At 34.1% G+C, this 27,011-nt stretch overlaps 1 protein-coding gene across 2 annotated transcripts in view; it reads left to right on the forward strand.

The window, feature by feature from the left end:
• The window catches only part of HYCC1 (hyccin PI4KA lipid kinase complex subunit 1), a 70,838-nt gene that overhangs the window by 35,468 nt on the left and 8,359 nt on the right, over nucleotides 1-27,011 (forward strand). For both annotated transcript variants that reach the window (XM_069461249.1, XM_069461250.1), the window contains exons 4-10: nucleotides 4,067-4,246; nucleotides 5,088-5,168; nucleotides 6,041-6,156; nucleotides 6,545-6,640; nucleotides 14,952-15,068; nucleotides 18,109-18,196; nucleotides 18,697-18,856. In XM_069461249.1, coding sequence (XP_069317350.1) covers nucleotides 4,067-4,246; nucleotides 5,088-5,168; nucleotides 6,041-6,156; nucleotides 6,545-6,640; nucleotides 14,952-15,068; nucleotides 18,109-18,196; nucleotides 18,697-18,856 — 838 coding nt within the window. The remainder of the gene's footprint in view (nucleotides 1-4,066; nucleotides 4,247-5,087; nucleotides 5,169-6,040; nucleotides 6,157-6,544; nucleotides 6,641-14,951; nucleotides 15,069-18,108; nucleotides 18,197-18,696; nucleotides 18,857-27,011) is intronic.

A 27,011-nucleotide genomic window follows, 5' to 3' on the forward strand; every position in this document is an offset into this window, starting at 1 on the left:
AATTCTAATGAATACAGCTTTAATGGTTCAGAACACTATTTCTCAATCTATTTTTGAAGAAGGAAGAGTTTTTTTAAAAAAAAATTCTAATCTGTCACAGACCAATATGTGTATATAATGTACACGACTAACATGCAATTTGTACCACACAAATTTGATAATCCCTAACTGATCTATAAGCCTGTTGATCAATAAATTTGTTCAGTGCATCTGTTGATTAACTACTTGGATGTTGCAGCGATATCAAATTGTTATAAAAGTTTCTAAATGGCCAGGTGCAGTGGCTCACGCCTATAATCCCAGCACTTTGGGAGTCCGAGGCAGGAGGTTTGCTTAAGGCCAGGAGTTCAAGACCAGCCTGGGCAACATAGTGAGACCCTGTGTCTAAAAAGAAAATTAAAAATTAGCTGGGCATGTTGGCACACATCTGTAGTTCTAGCAATTTTGGAGGCTGAAGGTAGAAGGATTGCTTTGAGGTTGCAGTGAGCTGTGATCATGCCACTGCATTCCAGCTTGGATGACAGTGAGATCCTGTCTCAAAAAAAAGGAAAAAAAAAAGTTTCTAAATGCTTCCTTTCAATTTCTGTATTTACGTTGTCGGGAACTGGTAAGTGTGTGGATAGTTTTCAGTCCATGCACCATACTTTCAGAAGCACTGGTTTAGGAAGTCTTGCATGTTAGTTTGTTTTATGTTTTTATTTTGAGTTGTGTGGTGAAAATAGTGTATATTCCATATTCTTTTTTTTTTTTTTTTTTTTTTTGAGACAGAATCTCTGTTGCTCAGGCTGGAATGAGTGGCACAATCATAGCTCACTACAGCCTCAAATTCTGGGTAGCTAGGACTACACGTGCATGCCACCACACCCAGCTAATTTTTATTCTTTGTAGAGAAGGGGTCTTGCTATGTTGCCCAGGCTGGTCTCAAACTCTTGGCCTCAAGTGATCCTCTCACCTTGGCTTCCCAAATTGTTGAGATTACAAGTGTTAGCCATCGTGTTCTGTATTCTTAAAAGATAACTCACTCTTTCAAATACATTTGGAAATGCTTATAAAATGTAACAGTATAATCTACTTTAACATCATAACCTCCCTATTGCTGTTTAGAATATTTTGTGTTTTAATTTGGAAATACTTCTAAAGAGTTGATATCATTATCTTCTGGAATTTTTGAACTCTGGGACATTGTTTCTCGTGTTATTTGAAGTTCAGCAAATTGGATATTTGGATTTTACTAATAGTACTTCTTCATTATTCATTTAATAAATATTTATTGAACACATATAATGTTCCAGGAACCACTTAGGAATATAGCAGAGATCAAAATAGACTAAAGTTTTTATCTTATGGTTTAGGACTTTTATTCTAGTAGGTCAAACAGACATTAAACAAATACCTAAATATATAATATACTATGTCAGTTCATGATAAAGATATGAGGATGAATAAAGTGAAGTAGGGGAAGTATGTATTTGGACTGAAGAAGATGATGGTTGAATCAAGATCTGAATGAATTAGAGAGAGAAAAAAAAGTCAGTGGCAAGAGCTTTGTAGAAGAAGGAACAGGAAGTGCAAAGGCCCTCAGATAGGTATGTGTGATGTGTTCAAGAAACTTATAAAGAGGCAGTTTATATGAGTACAATGCAGTTTGTTTCAATGGTACTTTTAGTTGACTATAACTGTAAGATAGGGATCTGAGTAGAGGCAAGCATTGCTCAAGTCTGTTATGAAATCAGGTGTTTTTTGAAAGTACCACGTAAAATCTCCTTGGTGTTCTAGAAGTAGGGAGTCCAGAGCAAGGAGGGATCAGGTACCAGTGGCTGCTGGTACTGAATGGAAGTGTTCTTCCAACTTTTCTATATCTTTTTTCCTACCCATGTTCCTCTGTAATTGTCCAATACAAAAAATGTTGCAAGATTTTCCTTTTAAATTGACCCAAACTTGACTCTTTTCCTGCTTAGTCATTAGAGAACATTTTCCCTACTTAGTCATTAAAGAACATTTTTGTGTTAATTCCTATTACCACTAGAAATCTCTCTTGAAATACAGACTTCTTACTTATGAATGGATTCTTGTAAAAACCCATTTGTAACTTAGTTGTTTCAGAACTCAGAATGTATTTTAGAATGGAAAGAAGATAAATGGTGATTAGGTTCTCATTAGACTGATGAAAAGCCCATTTAACACGTAAAAATATACTTGAGGTACAGTTCTCTCTTAATAGCACTATAAAACCTAGCCACCATGTATGACAATGTTTCTATGAGAAAGAACATTAAAAAATGCAACCCAGACACTAGGAACACAGCATGTTCTAATGCTCCATTGCTTGCCTCAAATATATTCAAGTTAAATATGTCAAACACTGATTTCCCACTTTGTATATAATTTTATTCTTTTCCAGGTATGTTTGTAAAGGAGTCAAAAAACCTGACTCCAGTTCTGACCCCTGTGAGCTGTGTGATTTTGGTCATGGTGGATACCCTCTTTGTCTCAGTTTCCTTGTGTGGAAAGTATGGATAATGATATTGCACTCTACAGTGTTGTGGGAATTGAATGGGTTCGTGCCTGTGAAAGTACTTTGCAAGCTGTAAAACACTGCACAGATATTGTTATTTGTCTGTATTTCTTCCAAATGCATAATTTCATCTAATCTTGTTGCAACATGTTTCTGCCTCCCCTTTGAATCTGTCTTCATTCAGTTCTGCTTTTATAAGGCAAAAACTCTCTTAATTTTGGATTTTAAACTGGTTATAAAGCCTTTTGAGTATGTTTTGATTAAAATTGATTAGCTGTTCATACAAACTGTCTTGAATAAATTTTCAAATAAGTTTTCATAATTTTACAAATATTTGTTAAACACTATCCATTGATTTAGTCAAAGCTTTCCCAGGGATTTAGAGATGAAGGATGTTATACCACAATATAAGATTATTGATGCTGGTCCATAAAGAAATTTTTAAAAATTCCACCCTGAAAGTTAAACATCCCTGACCACTCTTTCTTTCTTCCAGCCACCTCCAACCCCATTCTTCCAAATACCTACCCTAAAAACTTTTCTTGCTTATCTGTGAATGGGGTTACATGGCCTCCTGCCTCCCTGTTTCCTGTTATCTTCCCATGGCCACAGTGGACACCTGTTGCCCTCTAAAGACCATTTTGACAGTGGAAAAAATATTCCTTGTGGAAGATTAATTGTCAGAAGTTAGATAATTTTTCAATAGGAAAAACTAGTTTGACTTAGTCAATGTTTATTGAAGTATAATTTTTGTTATACCTTTGACTTTAATTATAATCAGTTTATTTTACATGTTTAACTTATTTAAAATAAAAACATCCACTTCAAATTAGTTTTTATTCATTACAATTATTGATGGTAGAAAATCTGTTTAGTAAACTGACTTAAATCTATTGCCTAAGTTAGTGAAGTATAGTTCATTGAAAAATAGCCTGATCGCTTCCTTGAAAAGACAGTACTTTGTGAATCTCTTGACATATTTGATTATGACCACTGCATATAGATAATACTTAGTTATGAAAAGATCTTATCCTGCCTTTCTGATTTTTTTCAAGTCTGTTAAAAAGATACAGTCAGCTCTATTAACTGGATAATATTGGGGATGTGGTGGGAGAGGAAAAGTTTACAGGTGACTCCAAATTATGTTTAAAGAAAATTATAGCAATGTTTAGATTATGCAGGGGCAATTAACCAATGGTTATAATAGAGATCCAGATCTAGGGGCTCTGTAATCATTCAGCCACCCTACACACCAATCCTTGCTGTCAGATGCTGCCTAATTGTAAGCTCAGGACGGAAATATTACATATAACAGTAACTACCCAGGATTCCCATTTCAGTTTCTTCAACCCTGTAGCCAATCATTTATATATTGGCATGTGCTTTCCCAGGAAGAAGAGATATTAAAGATGAAACTTGCTACAACTTAGCTATTTTGAGAAGTTAAACAGACCTGGTTTTTACCAATCTGGGAAAACCTTTTATATTTCATATAATAGTGTCATTCAAATACAGTCCAGTTCTTGAATTAACATTTTGTGTTTCTTCCAGTTGCTAGAACCTGTCTGTCACCAGCTCTTTGAGTTCTATCGCAGTGGAGAGGAACAGTTGCTTCGATTTACACTGCAGTTTCTCCCAGAACTGATTTGGTGCTACCTTGCAGTCTCAGCCAGCAGAAATGTGCATCGCAGTGGATGCATTGAAGCTCTTCTTCTAGGGGTTTACAATTTGGTTCGTATATAATGCAGTTAACAAAAGGTTTTTTGGCAAAATCAAGTATATAAGCTTTGCAACTGCTTTTCATTTTAGTAAAACTAATATTTATGTTTCATACCTCAAATAACTCATAGCTCATTCTCCCAAATATAACTTTATAGGGTTGGAGGATATACAGGCATACATATAATTATGTAAACATACCTTTATAAATTGATTGAAAGCTGAAAATCAGACTATTTCTATTCTTTTATAGAAGTGTCTGAAAATATCAGTGTTGCATTTTAAATTTTTTAAACTTAAAGTCTACTGTCTATAAAGTGTCTGTTTCTGACCTTTACAAAAAGTTTAGGAGAAACAATCTACTCTAATATTCACCATTCATAGTTCCATAAAATCTGGACTGTATCTAGAGTTTACGCTATTGATTTAACACACAGTTTGCATTACTAATAGAGTTTGTATATTAATTAGATACTTAAGGTTTGTACTTTTGAAAACAGAAAAGAAACATGATGTCATTTTCTTGACATATTATTTCATATTTAAATCATTAATTGATTTAGAAAATGTAATGTGTTATATGAAGAAGATCAATGATTATTAAGACACTATATCTGTATCTGATCCATTCTGAAAACTATATTACTTATGTTTTAAAAGTGGAAGGATGTTTGTTTTAACTATTGGAGTTTATGAATAATTGATAATGGATTATTATGATTTAAGATTGACTCTAAAATTTCTTTCTACTTAGGTGTTTTTTTAAAAAAATCTACAATAACAATTTAAACTTAGTTTTTAAATGTATGTGTAAAAAATAAGTATTTTAAGATATTTTCTTTCTCTTTTGTAGGAAATAGTTGACAAACAGGGACATAGCAAAGTATTGAGTTTTACAATTCCCTCTTTATCCAAACCATCTGTATATCATGAAGTAAGTGACATTTTATCAAAGTAAGTGTGTTGGCCCTAAGCTTTCTTTTATTTTTTTTTGACAGAGTCTCACTCTGTTGCCCAGGCTAGAGTGCCGTGGCATCAGGTAGCTCACAGCAACCTCAAACTCCTGTGCTCAAGCAATCCTTCTGCCTCAGCCTCCCAAGTAACTGGGACTACAGGCATGTGCCACCATGCCTGGCTAATTTTTTTCTATGTATATTTTTAGATGTCCAGCTAGTTTCTTTCTATTTTTTGTTAGTAGAGGTGGGGTCTTAGTCTTGCTCAGGCTGGTCTCGAACTCCTGAGCTCAAACGATCCGCCCGCCTCGGCCTCCCAGAGTGTTGGGATTACAAGCGTGAGCCACCGCACCCGGCCTGGCCCTAAGCTTTGATGTTGTCATAAATTATGGTCTAGTTATTGAGGCAAAAAAATTGATCGATTTATTAGTACCTTAAAAAGTATAGAACACCATACAAAGTATTTACTATTCCCAAAGTGAGATGAGAAATCAAAATCATCAAACTTTGAAATCTGACAGTAAGAGATCTATTAAAAGTATTTTTTTGTGAAATATTTTTCTCTCCTCCTGATGGATAAGACTAACTTTTTTTGGGTATGTGTAGCAATTGTTTATTGCCATGGTAGAATTTTTGAAAATTAAACTATTTTTTATTTCTCATTTGTGTTTTGTTTTTTAATTATTTATTAAATCTTTGAGCAGAAAATTTAGTAGGCAGTCTAAATATTTTTAAGCTATGTGATGTTCATGGTAGCCATTCTTAGTGGTGCATATATTCTTAGTGGTGCATAAATACCACATTTTCAACAGGATAGCTTTTTTTTTCCTTTATTCAAATGTCTTTTCTCTAGCCTTCCAGCATTGGGTCCATGGCTCTGACCGAGAGTGCACTATCCCAGCATGGTTTATCAAAAGTTGTGTACAGTGGACCTCATCCTCAGAGGGAGATGCTGACAGCACAGAATAGGTATACTGTGGAGACATAACTTTTTTATTTTACTACACTGATTTTTTTAAATAATTATTTCAGTATATTTATAAATAATGCTTAATGAGTGATGTGTAACAATTTATTTGAATATTGAGTCACTTTATGCCAAAGAAAAACATGTCTAGATTTGTCACTGTACTTTGCCTCAGGTGTCATCTGGAACATTGAATTTTTAAGATAGATTTCATATGACTGTTACTTGGAAAGTCTGTTTTTTCTTTTTAGTTTTTCATTACTGTTGTGGGTATATTATACAGGTCTGTTCTGTAACATAAAATCTCTCCCCTGTGACTGCCCTCTTCCCTATTATGGTTGACTTCTAGAATTCTAAAGATTTGTTAATATTCTTTTGGTTTGTCTTTAGGTTTGAAGTGTTGACTTTCCTTTTGTTGTGTTACAATGCTGCCTTAACCTATATGCCCAGTGTTTCTCTTCAATCACTGTGTCAAATTTGTTCAAGGTAAATTAAAATTCAAGTGTTTCTAATATTGAAATATGTGAATCTGGGATTGCTAGTTTGTTGTACACCTAAGTTATTTTTGTTTTGTGTAATCATTTGTTTAAAAGATTAGATAAGTTAATATAAAGCTCAGCCTACTCTGCACATACACAGTTCCCTATAAATGATAGGGATCACAAGAAACATGATAAAGAATGTAAAGTTAGACTGGGCATGGTGGCTTAGGCCTGTAATCCTAGCACTTTGGGTGGCTGAAGCAGGAGGATTGCTTGAGAACAGGAGTTCGAGATCAGTCTGAGCAACATACTGAGAGCCCATCTCTGCCAAAAATAGAAAAATTAGCCAGACATGGTGGTGCATGCCTATAGTTCCAGCTACTTGTGAGGCTGAGGCAGGAGGATAACTTAAGCCCAGGAGTTTGAGATTGCAGTAAGCTATGATGACGGTGCCACTGCACTCTAGCCCAGGCAATAGAGTGAGACCTTATCTCAAAAAACAAAACAAAACAACCCAAAAGAATGTAAAGCTGAATTACATTTAAATGGAATATTTAATCAGAAAAGGATTAGAAGGATTATACTGTATGTATATCTGAAAGGAGAGAGCTATCACGTTCTTTCAGTTTTTGGTATGTGGTGGCGTCTTTTTCTTTGCTTGTATTTATTTTTACTGTGCTCTAATTTGATACTAAAGAATAAGTAAGAGATACTGGTTTTTAAAGTTTCCTTGTTAAAAAAAATTGGGCCTCAGGGTTGGTTAAATAAATTATGATATCTTTGGGTATACTGTGCAAACATTAAAAAATCCTGATTTTAAAGAGTACTTAATGATAGTATGTTTGGTATGATTCCCACATTGGTTAAATATGACCCAGAATATTAATAATGGTTATCTCTAATTGGTAGAATTAGGATTTATTTTAATTTTTCTCCTTTGTGATTTTTTGGTAATTCTCTAAATTTTCTGTAATGTACATGTTACCTTTTTTAAAAAACCAAAACAAAATAAAATGAAGCAAAAATGACAGAGATTATTGCCTTTGAAAATTCAAGTAAATAAAGTAAATAAATTCAAGTAAATAAGGGAAATTGTAGAATTAAGAAACTTGTAGAATAATTTGTATTGGGGCATCTTATTCAGAAAATGTAACTTAGCCAGAGGGAGGGTCCATTGAGCAATACTTAGAAATCACATCAATCAAAACAAAACAAATGAAAAAGCAGAACTTGACACAGAATAGGAGAGAAAGCCAGATAGGACCAGCAGGAGAAGGGAGTTAACAAGACTAGGGACTTGTTAAAGAAGATAGAGAAGTGGAGTCTTTGAGATGATTCCTGAACTAGAGCATAATTACATTTCCTAACCTTGAAAGATGGCACCAATATGCTGTCTCTCCCACTTACTGAGTCTTTCTCATATGTTTCTTGCTTTAAATTGTTTAAAGGTAGAGGTTTACAGACTTGGATCTCACAGATCTATAACATTTCAAAAAAAGTGGTATAGGTGGGTTATCTGCACAGTGTTGCCGACTTTTCATTTTGCCAAGTAATTATATTATAAATATCATCAATAGTATTTAACAAAAGGGAATCTATTTTAACATCAAAAAGGGGGAAGGGTGGAAGAGAAGGCCAGTAATTTATAAATTAAAAATGTTTAGCTTTCCTTTCTTGTCATTTCATCATGATCTAGTGAAAACTTTGTTATGGACAAAAACATGTATACAGACCAATACTACCAGCTATAAGAAAATGAGAATAGAGAAGAGTTCTAAGTAATTCAAGAGACTTAAGCTATTTAAGTAATGCTAAGTCTTAAACCACAAAACATTATATAAGAGGAACTCCATTGAATTTGTCATTCCTGTCTTTTTTAGTTGTTTAGGTTTTTTATTTTTATTTTAGATTCCCTATTACTGTATTCTTAATGGTAAAACTCAGTTATTCATTTCTCTTAACTTTTGGCTTCCTTAATCGTTTATCAAATATTCTAATTAAGAGGTTTTGTTTTTAAGATGAATAGAAAAGAATAAGAAAACACTTCTATGTAATCAAGCTAAGCCTAGTTCATATCTATGGAATCTATGGAAATAAAATTGGTTAGAGTTGTGGTGATAAGTAAGTTATAAACAGTTATGATAGTTAAGTACAAGAGCTTCTTGATGATCTTCGTACTAGTGCAGGTTTTCCTGGAGTTGAAAGTGATCACACTGTTTTACGGCTAATCCAATCCTTTTGGCCAGGTGGCAGTTGTGTCAGCTTGCTGCTCAGTTTGCTTGATGATTATACCAAACTGATTGACTGGACATCTAGGAGGAAGGATATATAAATATAACCAGAAAAACTTCATGGAATATATGAGCTAGATTCAGGGGCAAATGTGTTTCATTCTTTAATCTTCAGATTGTAATGAGTTGTGGAAATAATTAAAACATTATTGAACACTTTCTACCCACCATCTGCACACATACACATGCATATCTATTCCACTGAACAAAAAGCTGCTCAGTTACTATAGCTTCACTTTCCTGATCCAGGCTAATGGCCAGCTTGATAGCCCGTGCTTTCTTCCTCCGTAGTGTATGTGGCCTGCTTAAACAAGAGATCTAAAGGTAGGTAAGAGCTAGACTGAATATGTTATAGTTAACAAGTTTTTATTCTCTGCTAATACTAAACATCATATATGGCACTACTAAAAGAAATATACTCACCAATGCTACAAATAAGTTTTGTGATCTACACCAGAGTACTCTAAGTTTGAGGAAATGATTTCTTTCTTTTTTTGCTGTTGGACATCTCTATTAATACAAAGTTGTTTAGCAGATGGCTTCTCTTGCCTTTGGATGTGGAATAGAAGTATTAAAGATGAAACTGTACTAAGCTATTAAGTTAATTCTCTCCCATAAGGGATGCCTCTGATTTTGTTCAACTGGTGAGTCATCTAGCTGACTGACTTGAATATGGATAGCTGTGAATTCCTAATCGGTGTATTTGTTTCTATGTATCTATAATGAAATCCTGCCCCCCCTCCTCAATTCCAGGTCAATCTTCCTGACAACCTGAACAGATTTCTTTTTGTTTTCTGTCCATTAAGGGCAACTTTGTGCAAGTAAGCCATTTTGTGGATTAATTCTCCTGACTAATGAAATTATTTATATAAATATAAAGCATTTATCACAGTGTCATCCACTTTGTTGTCATCCACTAAATGACCGCTGTCATATTATTGTATGCCAGTAATGAACATACGCATTCACTGTGGATGCACAGTATTGCTTTCTTTTTTTTCTTACCTGTTTGTTATAATCAACACTTCTAGAACATATCTGATATTAGGCCATTCCTTATTGGAAGAACTTATGGTTGATTTTTTTGATTTTTTCATTGCTTATTATTTTATTTGGAAACTTCTTTATACCTATCTAAATTTTGTACATCCTTCACAACCCATTAAAATAAGCTTTTCTCTAACTACTTAAGCATGAGTGTTGTGTGTGGTCTTTACTTGAGGAAAGTGACAAGAGATGCAACTTTTATTAAGCTCTTACTTTCAAAGAGCAGAAGAAGGAAGACAGAAAAGTGCTCATTACTGTTTAAGCAATTCTTCCATTTTCTCTTTTCTCCCTTACTTCTCCTTTTTCTAATCCCCTGGCCGTTTCCCTATTCCTCTCCTGACTTTTTAAAAAGCAGAGCAGGAAAGAAGGAAGTTTGAAATTGGTTAGTTTCATTTCATAATCCAAATGGCTATGAAGTATAAGTAGACCAAGTTTTAAATATCTCTCAAATTAAGAATTAGAAAACAATTGTTTCCTCTTTTTAGGCAAGTTTCTACTCGCTGGTCTGATGATTTGAAGATCTGATAATAGTAATTAACCTTTCTCTTCTATTATACTTTAGGTTCTGGTATATTCATGAATAAATAAACTCACTGAAATGGGCCTTCAAATTATTTTATAGTTTGTAACGCAGAATACATTAACAGCAATCTCAAAGGTTTACTTTCATTCTAAGAGTAAGATAAATGTCTCTCAACAGAGAATGAGAATCACAGCAAGTTTTCCTCACTTACAAATTGATACCTAGAACTTCTCTTAGAAATGTATTGACAAAGTGCACCTTACAAAAGCGATTTTATTTTAACATGGCCTAAGAATTTGGCAGATATCTATATGTGACCACAGAGTAAATTTAATACAGAAATAGAGATTTTAACACTCAGCTGCTCTTTTGTAAGGTCAGATCCTTATGTTTTGGACTTGTAGAAGGTGAACAGAGGAGTCAGGCATTCATGTGGCACATAGCTTTATTGTTTGTTTTTGTTTCGTTTGTGTTTTGCATTTTATTAAAATTCAATGAAGGTGTTATGAGAGAACAATATCCTTGAATAGAGAGATCAGAAAACTGAAGAGTAAATCAGAGAATTCTTAAGTACCAAAAGAAAGGAATGGAGAAGAGGTACCGTTATCAGTTAATAATGCAGCTGGACTATTTTTGATCTCCTCTCAAATGTTACCTCCTGAGAGAGCCCTTCCATGACCATCTTTTCTAAAGTAGCACCTTCCCACCCAGTTTATTGTCTTATAGCACTTGTAACACTGTAATTACCTTGTTTGTTCATTTGGTGTAGTCTGTCAACTGCTAGAGACATCATGAGGTCAGGATCTTTGACTGTGTCATTTACTGCTATCTCCTGAGAAGTTAGAGAAGTATGTGGCATATGGTAGAACCTTAATAACTATTTGTTGAGCGAATGAATGAATGAATGAATGACAGATGAGCTCTTCTACTTCAGATTTATGATTTGATAAGTAGAATTAGTATTAAAGGAAATAATTAGGTTTTTACAAATCTTTCATTGGTAAATATAAAATCACCAATTTTAGTTTTTTATTACTTATAAAAAACTAACTCTTTGCATTTCTGAATAAAGGTTTAATTTCAGCCTCTGATAGATGACTTCTTATTTTCTTATGAATAGCTAGTAGAGAAAGTGAGAGGACCCGAAATCTTTTTTTTCCTTGTAAATCTTTCAAGTGTGTTGGTATTTGAGAGATTTGTCTCTGTAGTTCTTACAAAAAGTAAATTTAAAAGTTGAGTGACAATTCTAGAGCCGTGGCAAAGTTGTTTCTTTAAAGAAAAGTTGTGTAGTGACAGCAATAACTTATCTTTCTGACCATATTATCTTTCCTGAAACTTATACTACTTGTTCCTGATTTCAAAACCTGTGTATCCCATCCAGGAGCCATCAAGATGTCCCATAAATACCTTTTAAGATTTAGAACTCTTGAAACATGGAAAACATCCAGCAAAAGGTCATACCAGCCTGAGGCTTCTACATACCCCTCTGGGGCCGTGTTGGGCAGTATTATTGGAAGAGTACTGTATCAGGTTAAATATTGGTTTGGTTGTTTTGACAGAGATAAATATTGATAATTTAAAGTTGACATATATTTCTCTCTCAAGTAAAAGTCCAAGTTGGTTAGATGATCTCGGGGGTAGATTGGCTATGTTTTTAACGTGTTCAAGCTCCTTCTATGTTGGGATTCTATATTCCTTAGGGTATTAACATTGTCAGTATAGTTGCTGATCACTACTATTACACCTGCCTTCTATCCTGCAAACAGGGAGAAAGAGAGTGGAAGGCATGCAGCTGTTTTCTAAGGACAGAACCTAGAAGTTTCACCACTTTGTTTAATATACCATTGTTTAGAACTTAGTCACATGGTCACACTTAGATGTAAGGAAGGCTAGAAAATGTAGTCTCTAGCAGGGTGGCCATTGTTCCTAGCTAACATTGGTAGTGTGCCTTATATACATTATATATATTATTAAAAAATAGGTATTGGGGTAGTGATAGTTTTCTTGGCAGCCTTACCATCATCACATATAGGGAGACTATTTCCTAAAGTAAGAGGGAAGGCAGTGCTTTTCATGAGAGATGGGCAGGGGGGGCATGACACAAAATTGACATTACACCATATGCCTAAAAATCAACTTTGCATCTTCTAAAACAGTATGTTCTGTTTGTCCTAATTCAGTTAATGACACTTCCGTTCAGCCAGCTATCCAAACTTAATGTGGGAATAATTATCCACTCCTCTGATTTCATCAGTCTCTCCCTGTTTATATTTCCTAGCTGTGACTCCAATCCCATCCTTCCTCCTTCTCCCCACCATTACTTCTTTGGATTGGTTCCCCTTCAACTCACTCCTGGGATATTTTGACCCCACCCCAACACCTCCAGTCTCAGTGAACTCTTCTAGTGTAGCCAGAGTGACAGTATCAAAAGACCAATCTGATCATTTTACTCCCTTGCTTAAAACAAACCAAAAAAAAAAAACCTTTAGTCATTTCCCAGCATCTATGTAATAAACCTAGCCGGTTGTAAGATCCTCTATTGTAGAATTCCATGATCTGATGAGCTTCTCTGTTGTTTCCTAGTGTCCTAGCATTCCATCCTATTAAAATTTCTCCAGTCTCCTTGATGCCATGCTGTTTCATCCGTCCTCTGCCTTTGCCCTTTCCTATGATTTCTACTTGGAAAAATACTGCTTTTTCATCAAGACCCAGTTCAAAGGAATCTTATTCTGAGAAGTCCTCTCTGACCCTCTACTTCTTCCACCCAAGTTTACCATGCTCTCCTTTTGCCACCTCTGGAACTTGCTCATTGCAATGTATGCTTACTGCATAGTCTCCATGATTAGATTGCGAGTCCCCTTGGGAACTAGTGTCTGACACAAGATCAGTTTTTAATAAGCATTTACTGAATGCATAAATGAATTAATTGAAAAATCTCATATTTCATGCATTAGTTCTCTATTATTTACTATCATCCCTATCATAAAAGTATAAGGTGTAAGAAAGTAAAATTTTCTAAGTTTGCTTCTTTAGATAATAAGAGTAAGAGGAGTCTCTATTCTAGTTTGGGCATAAATTTTTATAATTTCAAACAAAATTTGAGTTGGTTTTATTTTGTATGCAGCAAATTTTTCTCAGTTTTTCTGCTTTTTACTCTTGATTCTAAAGAGTTCTAAGATCCTTTCAATATCAAATGAGTTTATATTAATTTGCTTTGAATTAATGACATTCTTAGGGAGATATTTTTGAGATGATCTTGGACATTTTTAAGTGAAGGCTTAGATTCATTGAGTGGAGGAAATTCTAAGTTCCAGGTAGTGAGTGCATAGGGAGAGTGGGTAAATAATTCCAGCCTATTGGCTAGTGCTCTATTAAGTAAGATTGTATTACATCAACCACAGCATATTACGAGAAAGCAGCTATTTTCTAATAAGTTTACATATTAAAATAGAAATTAATTGTTTATCTTAAAAATAGTACCTGTTAATCATAGTAAATTCAGAAAATGTATATAAATGTAAGGAAGAAAATAGGTCTATAATCCCACAGATCAGAGATAATGATGACTTTGTATATAGTCTTTTTGAGGTGACACACAACATATGCATGTTTGTTTATTACAAAATGATATTGTGCTGCACGTTGTTTTGATCAATTTTTATCCCTGTCATTTGAATAGACTTTCAAAACATTGTCTTTAATTTCTTCATAGTATTCTCTTAGTGATTTATATAACCGGTCTCCTGTGTTAGATATTTACATGGCTTCCTTTTTACTATAATAAATGATCCTTAACTTTAGTACTCCTTAAATATTCCTTACTATAATATTTCTTTACATTTCAATTTTGTTAATGGTAGCTTCTTTTAAAAAATTTAATAAAATCTATTGCTATTTCTTTATAGTTCTAGCTTTGGTGTTATGATTAGGCAGCATGCAGAGAGTATATAGCTATTTCCTTATGTTTTATTTCTTTTATGGTTTTTAAACATTAAGAATTTTATAAAGTTTATTATGGTGTACTGTATGAGATTTGAGTCTATGTTATTGCAGTTTTTTGGATCCTGCAGTTTGTGTCAAGGGCTCTATCAGGAATTGAGGATCATACCACAGATGTATTTATGACAACTAGTGCCAAGTTCCATGTAATAGGTTTTGTGGTAGCCAAAAAATTATTAATAATTGAATTGACCAAATTTAGCAAACCAACCAATAAATGAATCTGGTTCACTTACCAACTTACTTATTGACATGCTTCTAGCTTTATAAATTTTTCCCAGTGTAACTTAGGAAAATATTGTAGACAAATATTCTGTTTGGAAATATTCTTTGTTTCATAGATTATAGGTTTGTTGTGAAAATGGACTTAGTACATTGTTGACTTATAAATGTTAAAAAATAAATTACCTAAAGTTTTACTAATTTTACAAATATATTTATTTTGGTCTTTCTAGAATCTGTGTTTGTGGATATCCTCGACAACATGTAAGAAAATACAAAGGTATAAATAGCAGGATACCAGTTTCTTCAGGATTCATGGTACAAATGTTAACAGGAATTTATTTTGCCTTGTAAGTTTAGCTCATATATAAAGTAAACCTTTGATCTCTTTGGAAAATTATAGTCTGTTAATCTATTGTCACTGTATTATAATCTTGATAGATAAAAAAATTAGCATATTTTTTGTGAAAGAATATGAATCAAGATCTTAATAATAGTTTTATTATTTAAAACAAGTTATGAAGAATTTATAACCAACTAAAACACTTCATCATCTTTCTTTAATTCAAGGACAATGAAAATTAGTAACACTTAAATATACTGATAGTCCCTTTATTACTTTTTTTGGCTATAATTTCCAAATAGATTTTTTTCCTCCAATAAATATCTTTTTCCATTTTTGGAAACTTTAGCTCTTAAAAAAACATTTTAGAGCCTCTTTGATCAGAAATAGTTCATTATTAACTTACTATTAATTTCTTCTATTAGTACTTAGTCTTACCTAGTGACTTAGGTAATAGTATTTTTTCTCTGGACCCTATCTTTTACTTTGTAATTCTCTTATTACTCATGTCATACTGTACTTTGCATTATATTTACTTGATACTTTAATTTTTCCTGGTAGATTATAAGCTTCTTGCCTGCAGGCAGAAATTATGGTCTGCGGGTCAAATCTGACCTGCTACCTGTTTTTATAAAGTTTTATTGAAACATAGTCACACTCATTTGTTTATGTATTGTCTATGGCTGCTTTTGTGCTGCAGTGGCAGAGTTGAATAGTTGTGATAGACACTCTGAGGTCCACAAGCCTAAAATACTTGTCTTGCCCTTTAAGAAAAAATTTTCTGATCCCTGTGTTAGCCCATTAATATTGTCCCACAGTTCTTGGATGCTTTGATCTGTTTTATTTTACCTTTTTGTTTCCTTTATGTTTCAGTTTGAGTAATTTCTCCCATCCAAGTACTAACGAGGCCCAACACTGCTTAGCTTCTGAGATCAGATAAAATCAGGTGTGTTCAGGCCAAAGACAGTTTAAGTAATTTCTGTTGATATATTCTATCTTCATGTTTACTGGTTTTTTTCCTTGACTACATTGAGTCTACTAATGAGGCCACTGAAGGCATTCTTTACCTCTGTACCATGTTTTATATTCGGCCTTTTCATTTGACTGTCTTGTAGTTCCCATCTCCCTGCTGAAATCTCCATCTGTTCACACCTGTTGTCCATCTTTCCCACTAGCCTCTAGTATATTAATCATAGTTATTTTAATTTCCCTGATAACTTCAACATCTGGATCATCTCTGAATTTAGTTCTATTGATTGGGGCTTTTTTTTTTCTTCCTTTTTGTGTGCTTTGCAATTTTTGCTTGTTTATGATTTTTTTCAGGGGTAGCACAGTAGAGACTGAGGTAAATATTATTTATGACAGGAAATAGGCAGGCCTCTTTTCTTTTAGGCTGCTAGTGGAGCTATATTATAGGCAGGAGTGAGCTGCGGTTGGGTTTTGTTATTGCTATGGTTACTTTTAGGGCACCACCCACTTCAAATCGTTTTAGTGCTACTCGGTACATAGGGTGGGAGCTGGATTGCTGAAGGGTTTTTCTTAATATTCCTGCTTCATCCTCAGCTTTCAGCCTTCTCTGTATGCCTGCACTTCAGAGAGGGTCTCTCTCCATGTTCTTGCCCCTCCTCTAGCAGTAGAGTGTTGTTGCTTGTTTCTAGGTGTATACCAGCCTGGTGGCGGGGCTAGGGAGGTGGCGGGGGGGCGGGGGGAGGATGGAGGGAAGTAGTGTTCTCTGTTGTCCTGTTCTGGCCTCAGTGCTAGGCAGACCGCGTGTCCCTACATCTCAGGGATGGAAATTTCTGAGTAGTCATGCCCCTCCTCCAGTAGTAAGAGACCTCTAGTGATCTCAGTGTAGAATGAGGGCTTTTTTTTTTTTTTTCTTTTTCTTACCCTCAGAGCCAAATTGATCTTCACCTGTGTCCTGGAGGTGAAAGAGTTTGCTGCTCTTTCCCCAAAGGCTTTAAAACTATTGTTCCATGTAAGAAAATGGTCTGACTGGGTCTTTGTGCTTTCTCCATGTGAATGGCCACTCTACTCCTTCAGGCCTGTACTGCCTAGGGCAGCTTTCTCTGGTCCTCTGCCCTGTTTCCAGTTTTTCTTGTGAATATGGAGAAGACCCTGTGAATGGGTATAAGCTCCCCATATATGTGCTCCCAGAGATTCTGTAATCTCATGCTAGCCCATAGTTAGCTTTTAGCAATTTGGTTTTTATGAATTTATTAAAAAGTTTAGCTGAATTCTTCTTACCCACTGTATTGTGGTCTATCTCTCCTTAGCGGCACCTGCCCACCCTTAGAGTTCAGGCTACTTCGATGCCTTGTAACTTCAGCTCTTTGATGGATTCATGGGAAGTTATGATTTTGAGGATTACTTGGCTTTGTCTTGTTTTTAGGGAGCAATGCTCTTTCCAATTTTTTAGGCCTCACTTACACTCTTGATGTAATTAATGCCTCTTTATTTTGTTGGCAGATGACTAAGCCATTATCTCTCTGTTCATTTAGCTGATTTTTAGGAAGGGCTTAGCAAATTTTTGATAATTCACACACACACACACACACACACACATACACACTTTTCCACTCATATCTCTTTGCTACTTGCAACATACATCATGTATACTTCTAAATGACTATCAAAATGTAAAGAAATAACTACTCAGGATATTGCAAGCCACAGTAGTTGTAGATTCTCATTAAAAACTGTGGGAGTTATAGAGTAATTTGACCATAAAGTGTTCTGAACATTATTTTGAAGTATATAATTTATTATTCTCTGACTTGCTTTGGAAGGATAAAATGCTTTGAAATTGCCTTAGCTTTTTTGATTTCTGTTCTATAAATAGTCATGTTCTTTAGAGAAGAAATGTATAACCATAAAATTTTCTTTGCCATTAATAGGCTTTTAGATACAATTGAAAGGATTAAAAGATTTAAAAGTACATTTTTAAGAGGAGTGGAATGTTAAACACTATGGTAATGTGATCTGTTATTTTCCTCTGTAAAGATAAATAGTTTCTCATTATATTTTGTTCAATTCTAATTTTATAGTTATAATGGAGAATGGGATCTAGCTCAAAAAGCATTGGATGATATTATGTACAGAGCCCAGCTAGAATTATATCCAGAGCCATTGCTGGTAAGTAACTTATTTACGTAAATTTTATAATTTATGATTTCTCAACCTAGAACTATAAATTGAGAAGTAGCCATTCATGGTTCATTAATATGTCATTAATACTCAGTGATTCATGCTCTTGTTATACTTGGAAAATTTTATAATTTAAAAAGGTATATATAAAAATTTGAAAATTTTGTTAGAATAACTTCCTAGATATCTGATAGTCTTTTTAACTTATAAGAATGTTCTCTTTAAAAATACTTTAGTTGTACTTATTAATTAGCATTTGGAAATATAATTTTTGAAAATTTTAACTTCATTAATTACATTTTTTTTTAACTATGAGTTTCCTTCTGAGCTCTTTCTTCTTACTCTAAAGGATTTATGTATCATCTTATGAAATACCTTGGAAAGAACATTCTTTATATAAACCTGTTAGCATTTAGCATCATGTTTTATGTAAGGGTAAAATAATATATCTTTTAATGTCAATCATAAACTATATTTTTCCTTCTTAGGTTGCTAATGCAATAAAGGCTTCATTGCCTCATGGTGCCATGAAATCTAGTAAGGAAGGTACAAGGTGTATTCAAGTTGAAATCACACCAACTTCCTCTAGAATATCAAGAAATGCAGTAACCAGCATGTCAATAAGAGGTCATAGGTGGAAAAGACATGGTAAGGAATACATCATTTTTCAAGTTAGAGCATTATTAATTCTTTCACATTTTTCTCTGTACTTGGTGCTGTAACTTCAAACTTTAGTAAACAGTTACTATACTAGTCTAAAGAAAGAGCTGTAGTGTCACCCTTAATTCCCAACTCATTATCCAGGAGCAATAGGCAACAAGAAAAATGGAGCCCCTTATGTTATACTTACAAACAAAAATTTATTTAAGAATTGTATTGGCTTTTAAATTTTATTTCAATAGAGTGGGAGAGTAAGGAAAATGCATTTTTAAATTATTCATACATTTTGGATTTCTGTTCATATTTGCAAATATTCCTTAATTAATGTTTCTGATTAACTTGTAAACTTGCATATTGAAGTAGAACAGCTAATAGGGACTTTAAACATTTTGCCTGGATTTCCTGGAAAAGAATGCCATAGTATTGATCAAAGACTAGACATTTCTATTTTCTCAAGATTATTTTTCTTTCAAGATTTTCTTATATGTTAATATTTCTTCTTGTCTGCTTAATTTTATTATTTTAAAATTTTACTGGAAGTTAATTTCATTCACCATGGCTTTGTCAATGCTTTCCCATTTTCCTTCCTTCTCTTTTATTATTCTTTATTTAATTTCTCATATGTTTTATAACTTCCCTCATATCTAGAAGTTATTGCAATAGCAAGAGTCAGTGTAAGAAAGGGATTACTGTCATCTTCCTTAGAGGGTAACCATTTCATGGGAAGTATTAATAATAGGCCACTAATTTGCCCCAAGCAAACATGTATTAGAGGTAAAACAAAATCCATTCTCTGTTTTCTTCTTCCTGTGAACTCAGATGAAAATGGTAGTTCCTTTTGGTATATTTAGTTCTAGTTTCCTCATGATCTCTGCAGAGAAAATGGGAAAGGAGAAGAATGATGTTATTTATGGTAAAATAGAAAGTTAATGATGAGCACAGTTGCCATTGTTTTCACTCAAGGGAATCGAGGAGATTGTATGTCAAAAAAGAAAGGCAATAAAATTATGGAGTTTTCCCAGTGATAATTTTTGATCTTTTTTTAAAGTTAGTGTGATAATTCTTGGAAGACCTGTAGGAAGGCATAAAAGAGGTGGTGATGTTTGTCAATAGCAAGGCAAATTATGCTACTATTTAAAACATACAAAGTCTAAGCATACTTCAGTTTCTTCCATGAAAATCATGCTACTAAATGGGGCTAGGTTATAGGTGGAAAATCATTTAACTAGATATGTGGGTAGATATCCTAAGATCAGAGTCAAAATCAGTTTTTCTGTGCTGGCATTAATGTGTGAAAACAGGCACAGAGGCAATGAACCAGATCATATTGGTCACTGTGGCCGTAATTGCTCCCAATAGCAGCTACAGGAAATGCAAGAAAGAATTTTCATTTCTTTTCCACTTTCCTTCTTGTTTATTAATAGGTAGATACATTGGGAATTAGGAGGAAAAATGTAGGTCCTACAGTTAAAAATGTGAACTGTGATGCTCCCTTGTGTTTGTGCATGTGGGTGTGTGAGAGGGTGTGTGTGTGTGTCCAGGCATGCATTTAACAGAGGGAGATATGTACCCTGCAATAAAACGGAAGCCATTTTTCCAGAAATATTTTATAGGAAAAATTTACCAAAACAAGAGAAAAGGCTACTTGAATATGTTGTGTGTATTAGATTCTTACATATCTTCCAGGTTCCAGCTTGGCTGCCATTTGTGTTTTAGGGCTGCCGCCTCATTAAAGTAGCCTTCTTATCACCCATCCCCCTTCACAACTCTAACACTTGGGCAAATCCTGTTTATGATAATAAAAAAGTTCCAGATGAGGATATGGAAGAATATGAACTATGAAAAGCAAGTCACATGTATGGAGCAGATACAGAATACAGTGTAGCCTTGTTCATCACTCTTCTGTAGTGTGAATTCCCTTTATCCAGTGGACTCTAAAACATTCCTACTCTAAAGTCCTTCTTATTAGATTCTACAGGTAGGTTGCCTTCTCCCTTTTTAGGGTAGTCTTGGCTTTCCTTTCTAGAGTAGTATTTTTCATTAAGTTACCATGTTCTGCTGAATTAAAAATGTTTCTATTTTCCATCCTCATGGTCCTGCTTCCTACTTGAACACATTATTGTCCTAGGCTTTCTAGCCAGCACTGGCTTCTTGTGGGGAAAATAGGTATCTTTGCTGTAGTTCTTAAATATATAGACAGTTCTCAAGTTATAAATAGGTTTTTCAATTTAATTTTATTTGTATATAAACAATATTTATTGTATTTATGTATAAACTATTAATATAACAAAATTTAATTTATTTATGCATTTCTTTAGCAACAATGTTAATGGGCCTGTAGATTCCAGGGTGAACCATAATAACCTTTTTATCCCATGTTTCTGAAGCATAGTACTGTAGAATGGAAGTTCTGTTTATGGCTGTGTGAGTTTCTATATTTGATGGAACTGTAAATGTGTTTCCAATTCCACCCATATCTCCACCATTCCCTCAAAAGCTTCATGGGTCTGCTATTTTTTACTTAACATTAAGAATTATTGGCTGGGCGCGGTGGCTCACACCTATAATCCTAGCACTCTGGGAGGCCAAGGCGAGAGGATAGCTTGAGCTCAGGAGTTTGAGACCAGCCTGAACAAGAGTGAGACCCCATCTCTACTAAAAATAGAAAGAAATTAGCCAAACAACTAAAAATAGAAAAAATTAGCTGGGCACATGCCTGTAGCCCCAGCTACCCGGGAGGCTGAGGCAGGAGGATCGCTTGAGCCCAGGAGTTTGAGGTTGCTGTGAGGTAGGCTGACGCCAGGGCACTCTAGCCCAGGCAAGAGAGTGAGACTCTGTCTCAAAAAAAAAAAAAAAAAAGAATTATCCACAGCTTATTTTAATGGAAAATGTACTAATAGAAGGTAAAAAATTACTTTATCCTTAACATTTTCACGCATCTAAGAACATGCATCCCTTGCCTTGGTCTTGTTGTTGAATAACAACTCAAATTTCTAGAATTATGTTTTGACCAGTTCTAGTATTTGCTTGGCCCTATGTTTCTTTTTCAATTAATAAACTTTATTTTTTAGAGCAGTTTTAAGTTCACCGCAAAACTGAGTGGAAAACACAGAAAGTTCTCAAATATCCCTGACCCCACACACATAGCCTCTCCCACTATTAATATCCTGCACTAGAATGGTACATTTGTAAAGCCCTGTAATTTAAAGTTTGAACAGACAGTGCATCCTCATAAGCAACTAGATAGGATGATTTTTAAAGAAAGCTTCATTTCAATTGAGGTATTATTTTGGAGAGATCTATTTGAGGAGTAATAGCATGTTTGCTGATTTACCCCACTTTTCACTTGATTATATTATTTTATTTTATTTTTGTGACAGGGTCTAGCTCTGTTTCCCAGAGCTGGAGTGCAGTGGCACAATCATAGCTCATTACAACAACTCTTGGCCTCAAGTGGTCCTCCTGCCTTAGCCTCCCAAGTAGTTAGGACTATAGGTGCATACCACCATGCCCAGCTAATTTTTAAATTTTTTGTAGAGACATGGTCTTGCTATGTTGCCTAGGCTGGTCACTTGATTATTTTAATATTTTACTGACATGGCTTAACTTTCTGTGTTTTTCAAACTTTTTAAACTTTGTGTTTAAATCTTTGAGAAACTGTTAATGGCTTTATAATTCCCTGTCAATACATATGTTTGGAAAATAAAATTACGGTGTAGAATTACTGCTTTTGACTTTTTAGGATCATAATTTCAGACTTAATAGCTTTATATATTGCTAATTCTTTTATACATACAGTTTCATTTAGTCTATAGATGGAGAATAGTTCGAGGCAAAGGTGTATTTTGCAAACCTAAATTTTCAAGCTACCAACAAATTGAGGGCTATCTAGGAGTCATAATTTGAAAGCAAAATACAATTTGAGGAGGATAATAATAGAATAAACTTTAAAAAACATTAGGCCGGGCGCGGTGGCTCACGCCTGTAATCCTAGCACTCTGGGAGGCCGAGGCGGGTGGATTGCTCAAGGTCAGGAGTTCGAGACCAGCCTGAGCGAGACCCCGTCTCTACTAAAAATAGAAAGACATTATATGGACAACTAAAAATCTATATAGAAAAAATTAGCCGGGCATAGTGGCGCATGCCTGTAGTCCCAGCTACTCGGGAGGCTGAGGCAGTAGGATCGCTTAAGCCGAGGAGTCTGAGGTTGCTGTGAGCTAAGCTGACGCCACGGCACTCACTCTAGCCTGGGCAACAAAGTGAGACTCTGTCTCAACAAAAAAAAAAAAAAAAAAAAAAAAACAACATTAAATAAGGTTGGAGAAGAATGAATAGGTTATGACCATGATAAGAATCAAAATGGAAATTCCAATAAGAAAAATAAGATAAAATTTAGTAAAATTATAAGATAAAAAATAAAATAAGATAAAAGTTAGTAAAAATAATCTATTTTTAAAATAATAAAATTACAATTTTACTTTAGAAAGTATTTCTTTATAATTATGCTTCAATTCTATAGTCATTCTTAAATGTTGCTTCTAAATCTGTCTTCATCATGTACCATTTCAGCTGTAAGAGCCCCTTTTCTTAACTCCCTTAATAGTTCTTCAACACCCCAAGATTCTAGCACACAAGCAATACTTAGTTATTGTCTTATACTTTTCCACTCCCTCCCATCTTCCAGAGCAAATCTAATTGCTGTGTGTTGTTTGTTTCCCCCAACTACCACCACCATTATTGCTCATTCTTCTTCTACTTTTTATAAAATTATCAATACTTGGAACAATGTCAGCAATTTTCCTTCTTTCATTTAAAATAGTTATTGAAATACCACTCATTTGTTCTATAAAAGTCCCCTAATTAAGTTATGATTATGAGTGCTTATAATTTTTGCCAACTAGTTATTTAATAAAAAGGCTTATCCAGTGAAATTCCAATCCTTTATTGCTGCCGACCATTCTTTCCACTTGTGCATTTGTGAGATAATGAGATAAGTAAGTGAAAAGCATTTGGTATACTTTAAAGCTGTACATAAAGGCTGATTATTAATTAAGAATTGTTTAATTTGTTTTATTAGCTACCAATAACTGTATTCTTAATAGATTTTTATTAGCTAGTCTGCTATTCAAATGGTTCTGTGATTGATTAGTCCTGTCATAAAATTGTAAGTTTTTGAAACTTGGGATTTTCTCAATTTGATTTAAACTTGTTTAGTTTGAGTGTAGTATTAAACACAAAAGTGTACATATGTTATATAATAGTAACAATCATTTTAATGATTTTTTTTTTGTAATTTTCATAGCCCTGAAGTACAGTACTCTAATTTTGGTTATCTGACATTTATATCACAATTATAATCAGGATTTTGAAAATGTTGTTTTAATGCCCATTATCGCAATACCAAGTTAACATGAAAGTAGAAACTCTAAAGAATTGGCTATTGTAATCATTTTTACATCTGCAACTAGAAATTTATAATGCTTGTGTTTTTACTTTAAAAGTCTGTACTTATTAAGGAAATTTAGAAAATCAAAAAAATTATCTGTTTTATAAAAAGTCATAAATGTTTTAATATCATGTTGAGAAGCTTCATTATTTTCAGATTCTAAAATGCTATTTGAGGAACACATTTTTCTTTCCTAAAATACATGATAAAACACTTGGACCAAAAATAAGCATTTTCTTCTGATCGAGGATTACATGAATTTTAACTGGCATTTTTTATATGGAGCTTTATACTCATGGAAGGCAAAATAAAATATTAGAAAATGTTAGATAACTCAAGGAAAAAGGACATATTAACCAAAGAGCTAAAATATGTTGGTACATTTGACACATGTGAACATTAAGAGAGGAAAGACTATACAGAATCCTGGCTTGGACAATTTTTGAAGAAAACAAAAAATCTTATTCTATTTCCAGGTAAAATAAAGTAAAAAAAAAAAAAATCTACAAAGAGAAGCAAGATATTTCAGCATTATTGGTCTTACGATGCAAAAATACTTGTTGTAAATTATTGTGTTCTACGTTTTTACTAAGGAAGCCTTTTATATAATTCTTGCTGTAGTTAAGGAAGTTATTATTTATTGTTATTTATTATTGAGTGCCCTTCCTCCTTCCACCTTTTTAAGAGCATTTGCTGCACACTGCACACCAGGGAAGAAATGGGCTTTTATAAATTTGTAATAGGTGTTGCTGACCTGTCTGTCTGGTCATAAGGATCTTTAATAAGTATAAAGTGTTCACCTGATCCAACAGCATCCGTATGTTGCAATTCTCTAAGGGTTTTTTTTTTTTAAACTTGAGACTTAGTAGAGATGAGAAAAGATGTTATTGAGAGTGACTGAATCCACTGCAATAAGGAGAATTCTATCATTCCCTATATACGCAACAAAAGCTAAAAGATTTAACAGCTCTTTACTTAAGGAAACTGGTCCTAACCAGTGTGTCTAAATAAATTGTTCTGTTTGAGACTGTGCTTTTCTGTGTGCCCAGGCTGCTCTTTTCTTACCTGGAAAGTCTACTTCTCACTTCAGGACTCAGATTTCGACATCTCAGTCTTTGTTTCTGTATCTGCTCAGAGTGCAGCTCTTTAACTGCTTGGTCCTTATTCTGTGTTTCTGCAGCAGCTTCATTTCCTCTAATCTGCCTTGTGAATTACTGGCCCAGGTTGAGCATTGTCACTGTGTTATTCTTTCTAACTTGGCACACACTTTATGCTTAATGTTTTGTTAACACGAATGTGACTTCTATTGATAAAAAATATCTGTGTACCCGTCAATGGCTATCCATTGCAATCAGAATGAAATCCAAATTCTGTACTATGGCACATGTGACCCTGGTAATATGACCTCTTGCTTCCTGCTTTGACCTCGCTTTAAGACCACTCTCAACCTGGTTCACTAGATTTCTTCCTTCTAACCCTTCAACATACTAAGCCATTTCTGCCTTAAGGGCTTTGTCTACTTATTTGGAATATTGGAACTGAAATTTGAATGATGAAAATGTGCCTTGAACTCTTTTCCTCCAGATTGTTGTGTAGCCAGCACTTTTTCATCATTTAAATCTCAGCTCAAATATCCCTTCCTCAAAGAAGTCTTCCTGGACCACCCATCTAAAGTAGCCTTTATCCCCTACTGCCCTGCATACTTTCTCCCATTATTCTTGTTTTCTTCCTTGTATTTTCTGCTATTTAAGTTCTCTTGTTTACTTAGTTTTTATATTATGGTGTGAGCTCTGTTCCCATATTATCGTGAGGGCAGTCTTTGTCTATCCTGTTGGTTATTGTATCCCCAGCACCTAAAACAATGTTTGACACACATTATAGGTACTCAGTAAATTATACCTGAATGCATGAATGAGTAATGAATAATAAAGAAATTTATAACATAGAGTGAGCAGTTTGTTCCTTCTTTTCTTGTTTTATTGAAGAACAGTCTAACAACATGATAGTAAACTGGGTAAAAGGATATTCCAGTACTTAAAGAGTTTTCATTTTAGTTTTTTCTGTATGTGTATATATAGTTGTGTATATAGTTGTACCATATTTAAATTTTTTTAATATTTTACTTTTGTCTAGTTAATATTGTCAAACATTTTCCCAAGTTCTCCTAGTAAATCCAGTTATTTTAATGGCTACATAATACCACATTGATTTGATTTTCCGTCACTTACTTAACCATTTTCCTAACATGTTAAATTATTTCTCATTTTTTGCTATTATAAATAACACTGCAAGGAATAGCTTAATAAATATAGATAACATTTCTCTTCTATTGAACAGAATAAATTATAAGCATAAAATAACTGTTTAAAGGTTATGAATTTGTTCAGGTATTTTATGGCATTGAAAATATCTTTATCTTAGCTGACCATGGTGGCTAGCATCCGTAATCCTAGCACTTTGGGGAGCTGAGGTAGGAGGATCAGTAGAGGCCAGGAGTTCGAGACCAGCTTGGGTATAATGAGACCTGTCTCTACAAAAACTAAAAAATTAGCTGCCTGTGGTGGCATGCACCTGAAGTCCCAGTGACTGACTCAGATGAGACAGGAGGATCGCTTGAGCCCAGGACTCGAGTTTGAGGTTAGCTATGAGGCAGTGAGCTATCATGACACCAGTGCACTCTAGCGTGAGTGACAGAGT

Source organism: Eulemur rufifrons, chromosome 29 (assembly GCF_041146395.1).
Source record: "Eulemur rufifrons isolate Redbay chromosome 29, OSU_ERuf_1, whole genome shotgun sequence".
NCBI lineage: Eukaryota > Metazoa > Chordata > Mammalia > Primates > Lemuridae > Eulemur > Eulemur rufifrons.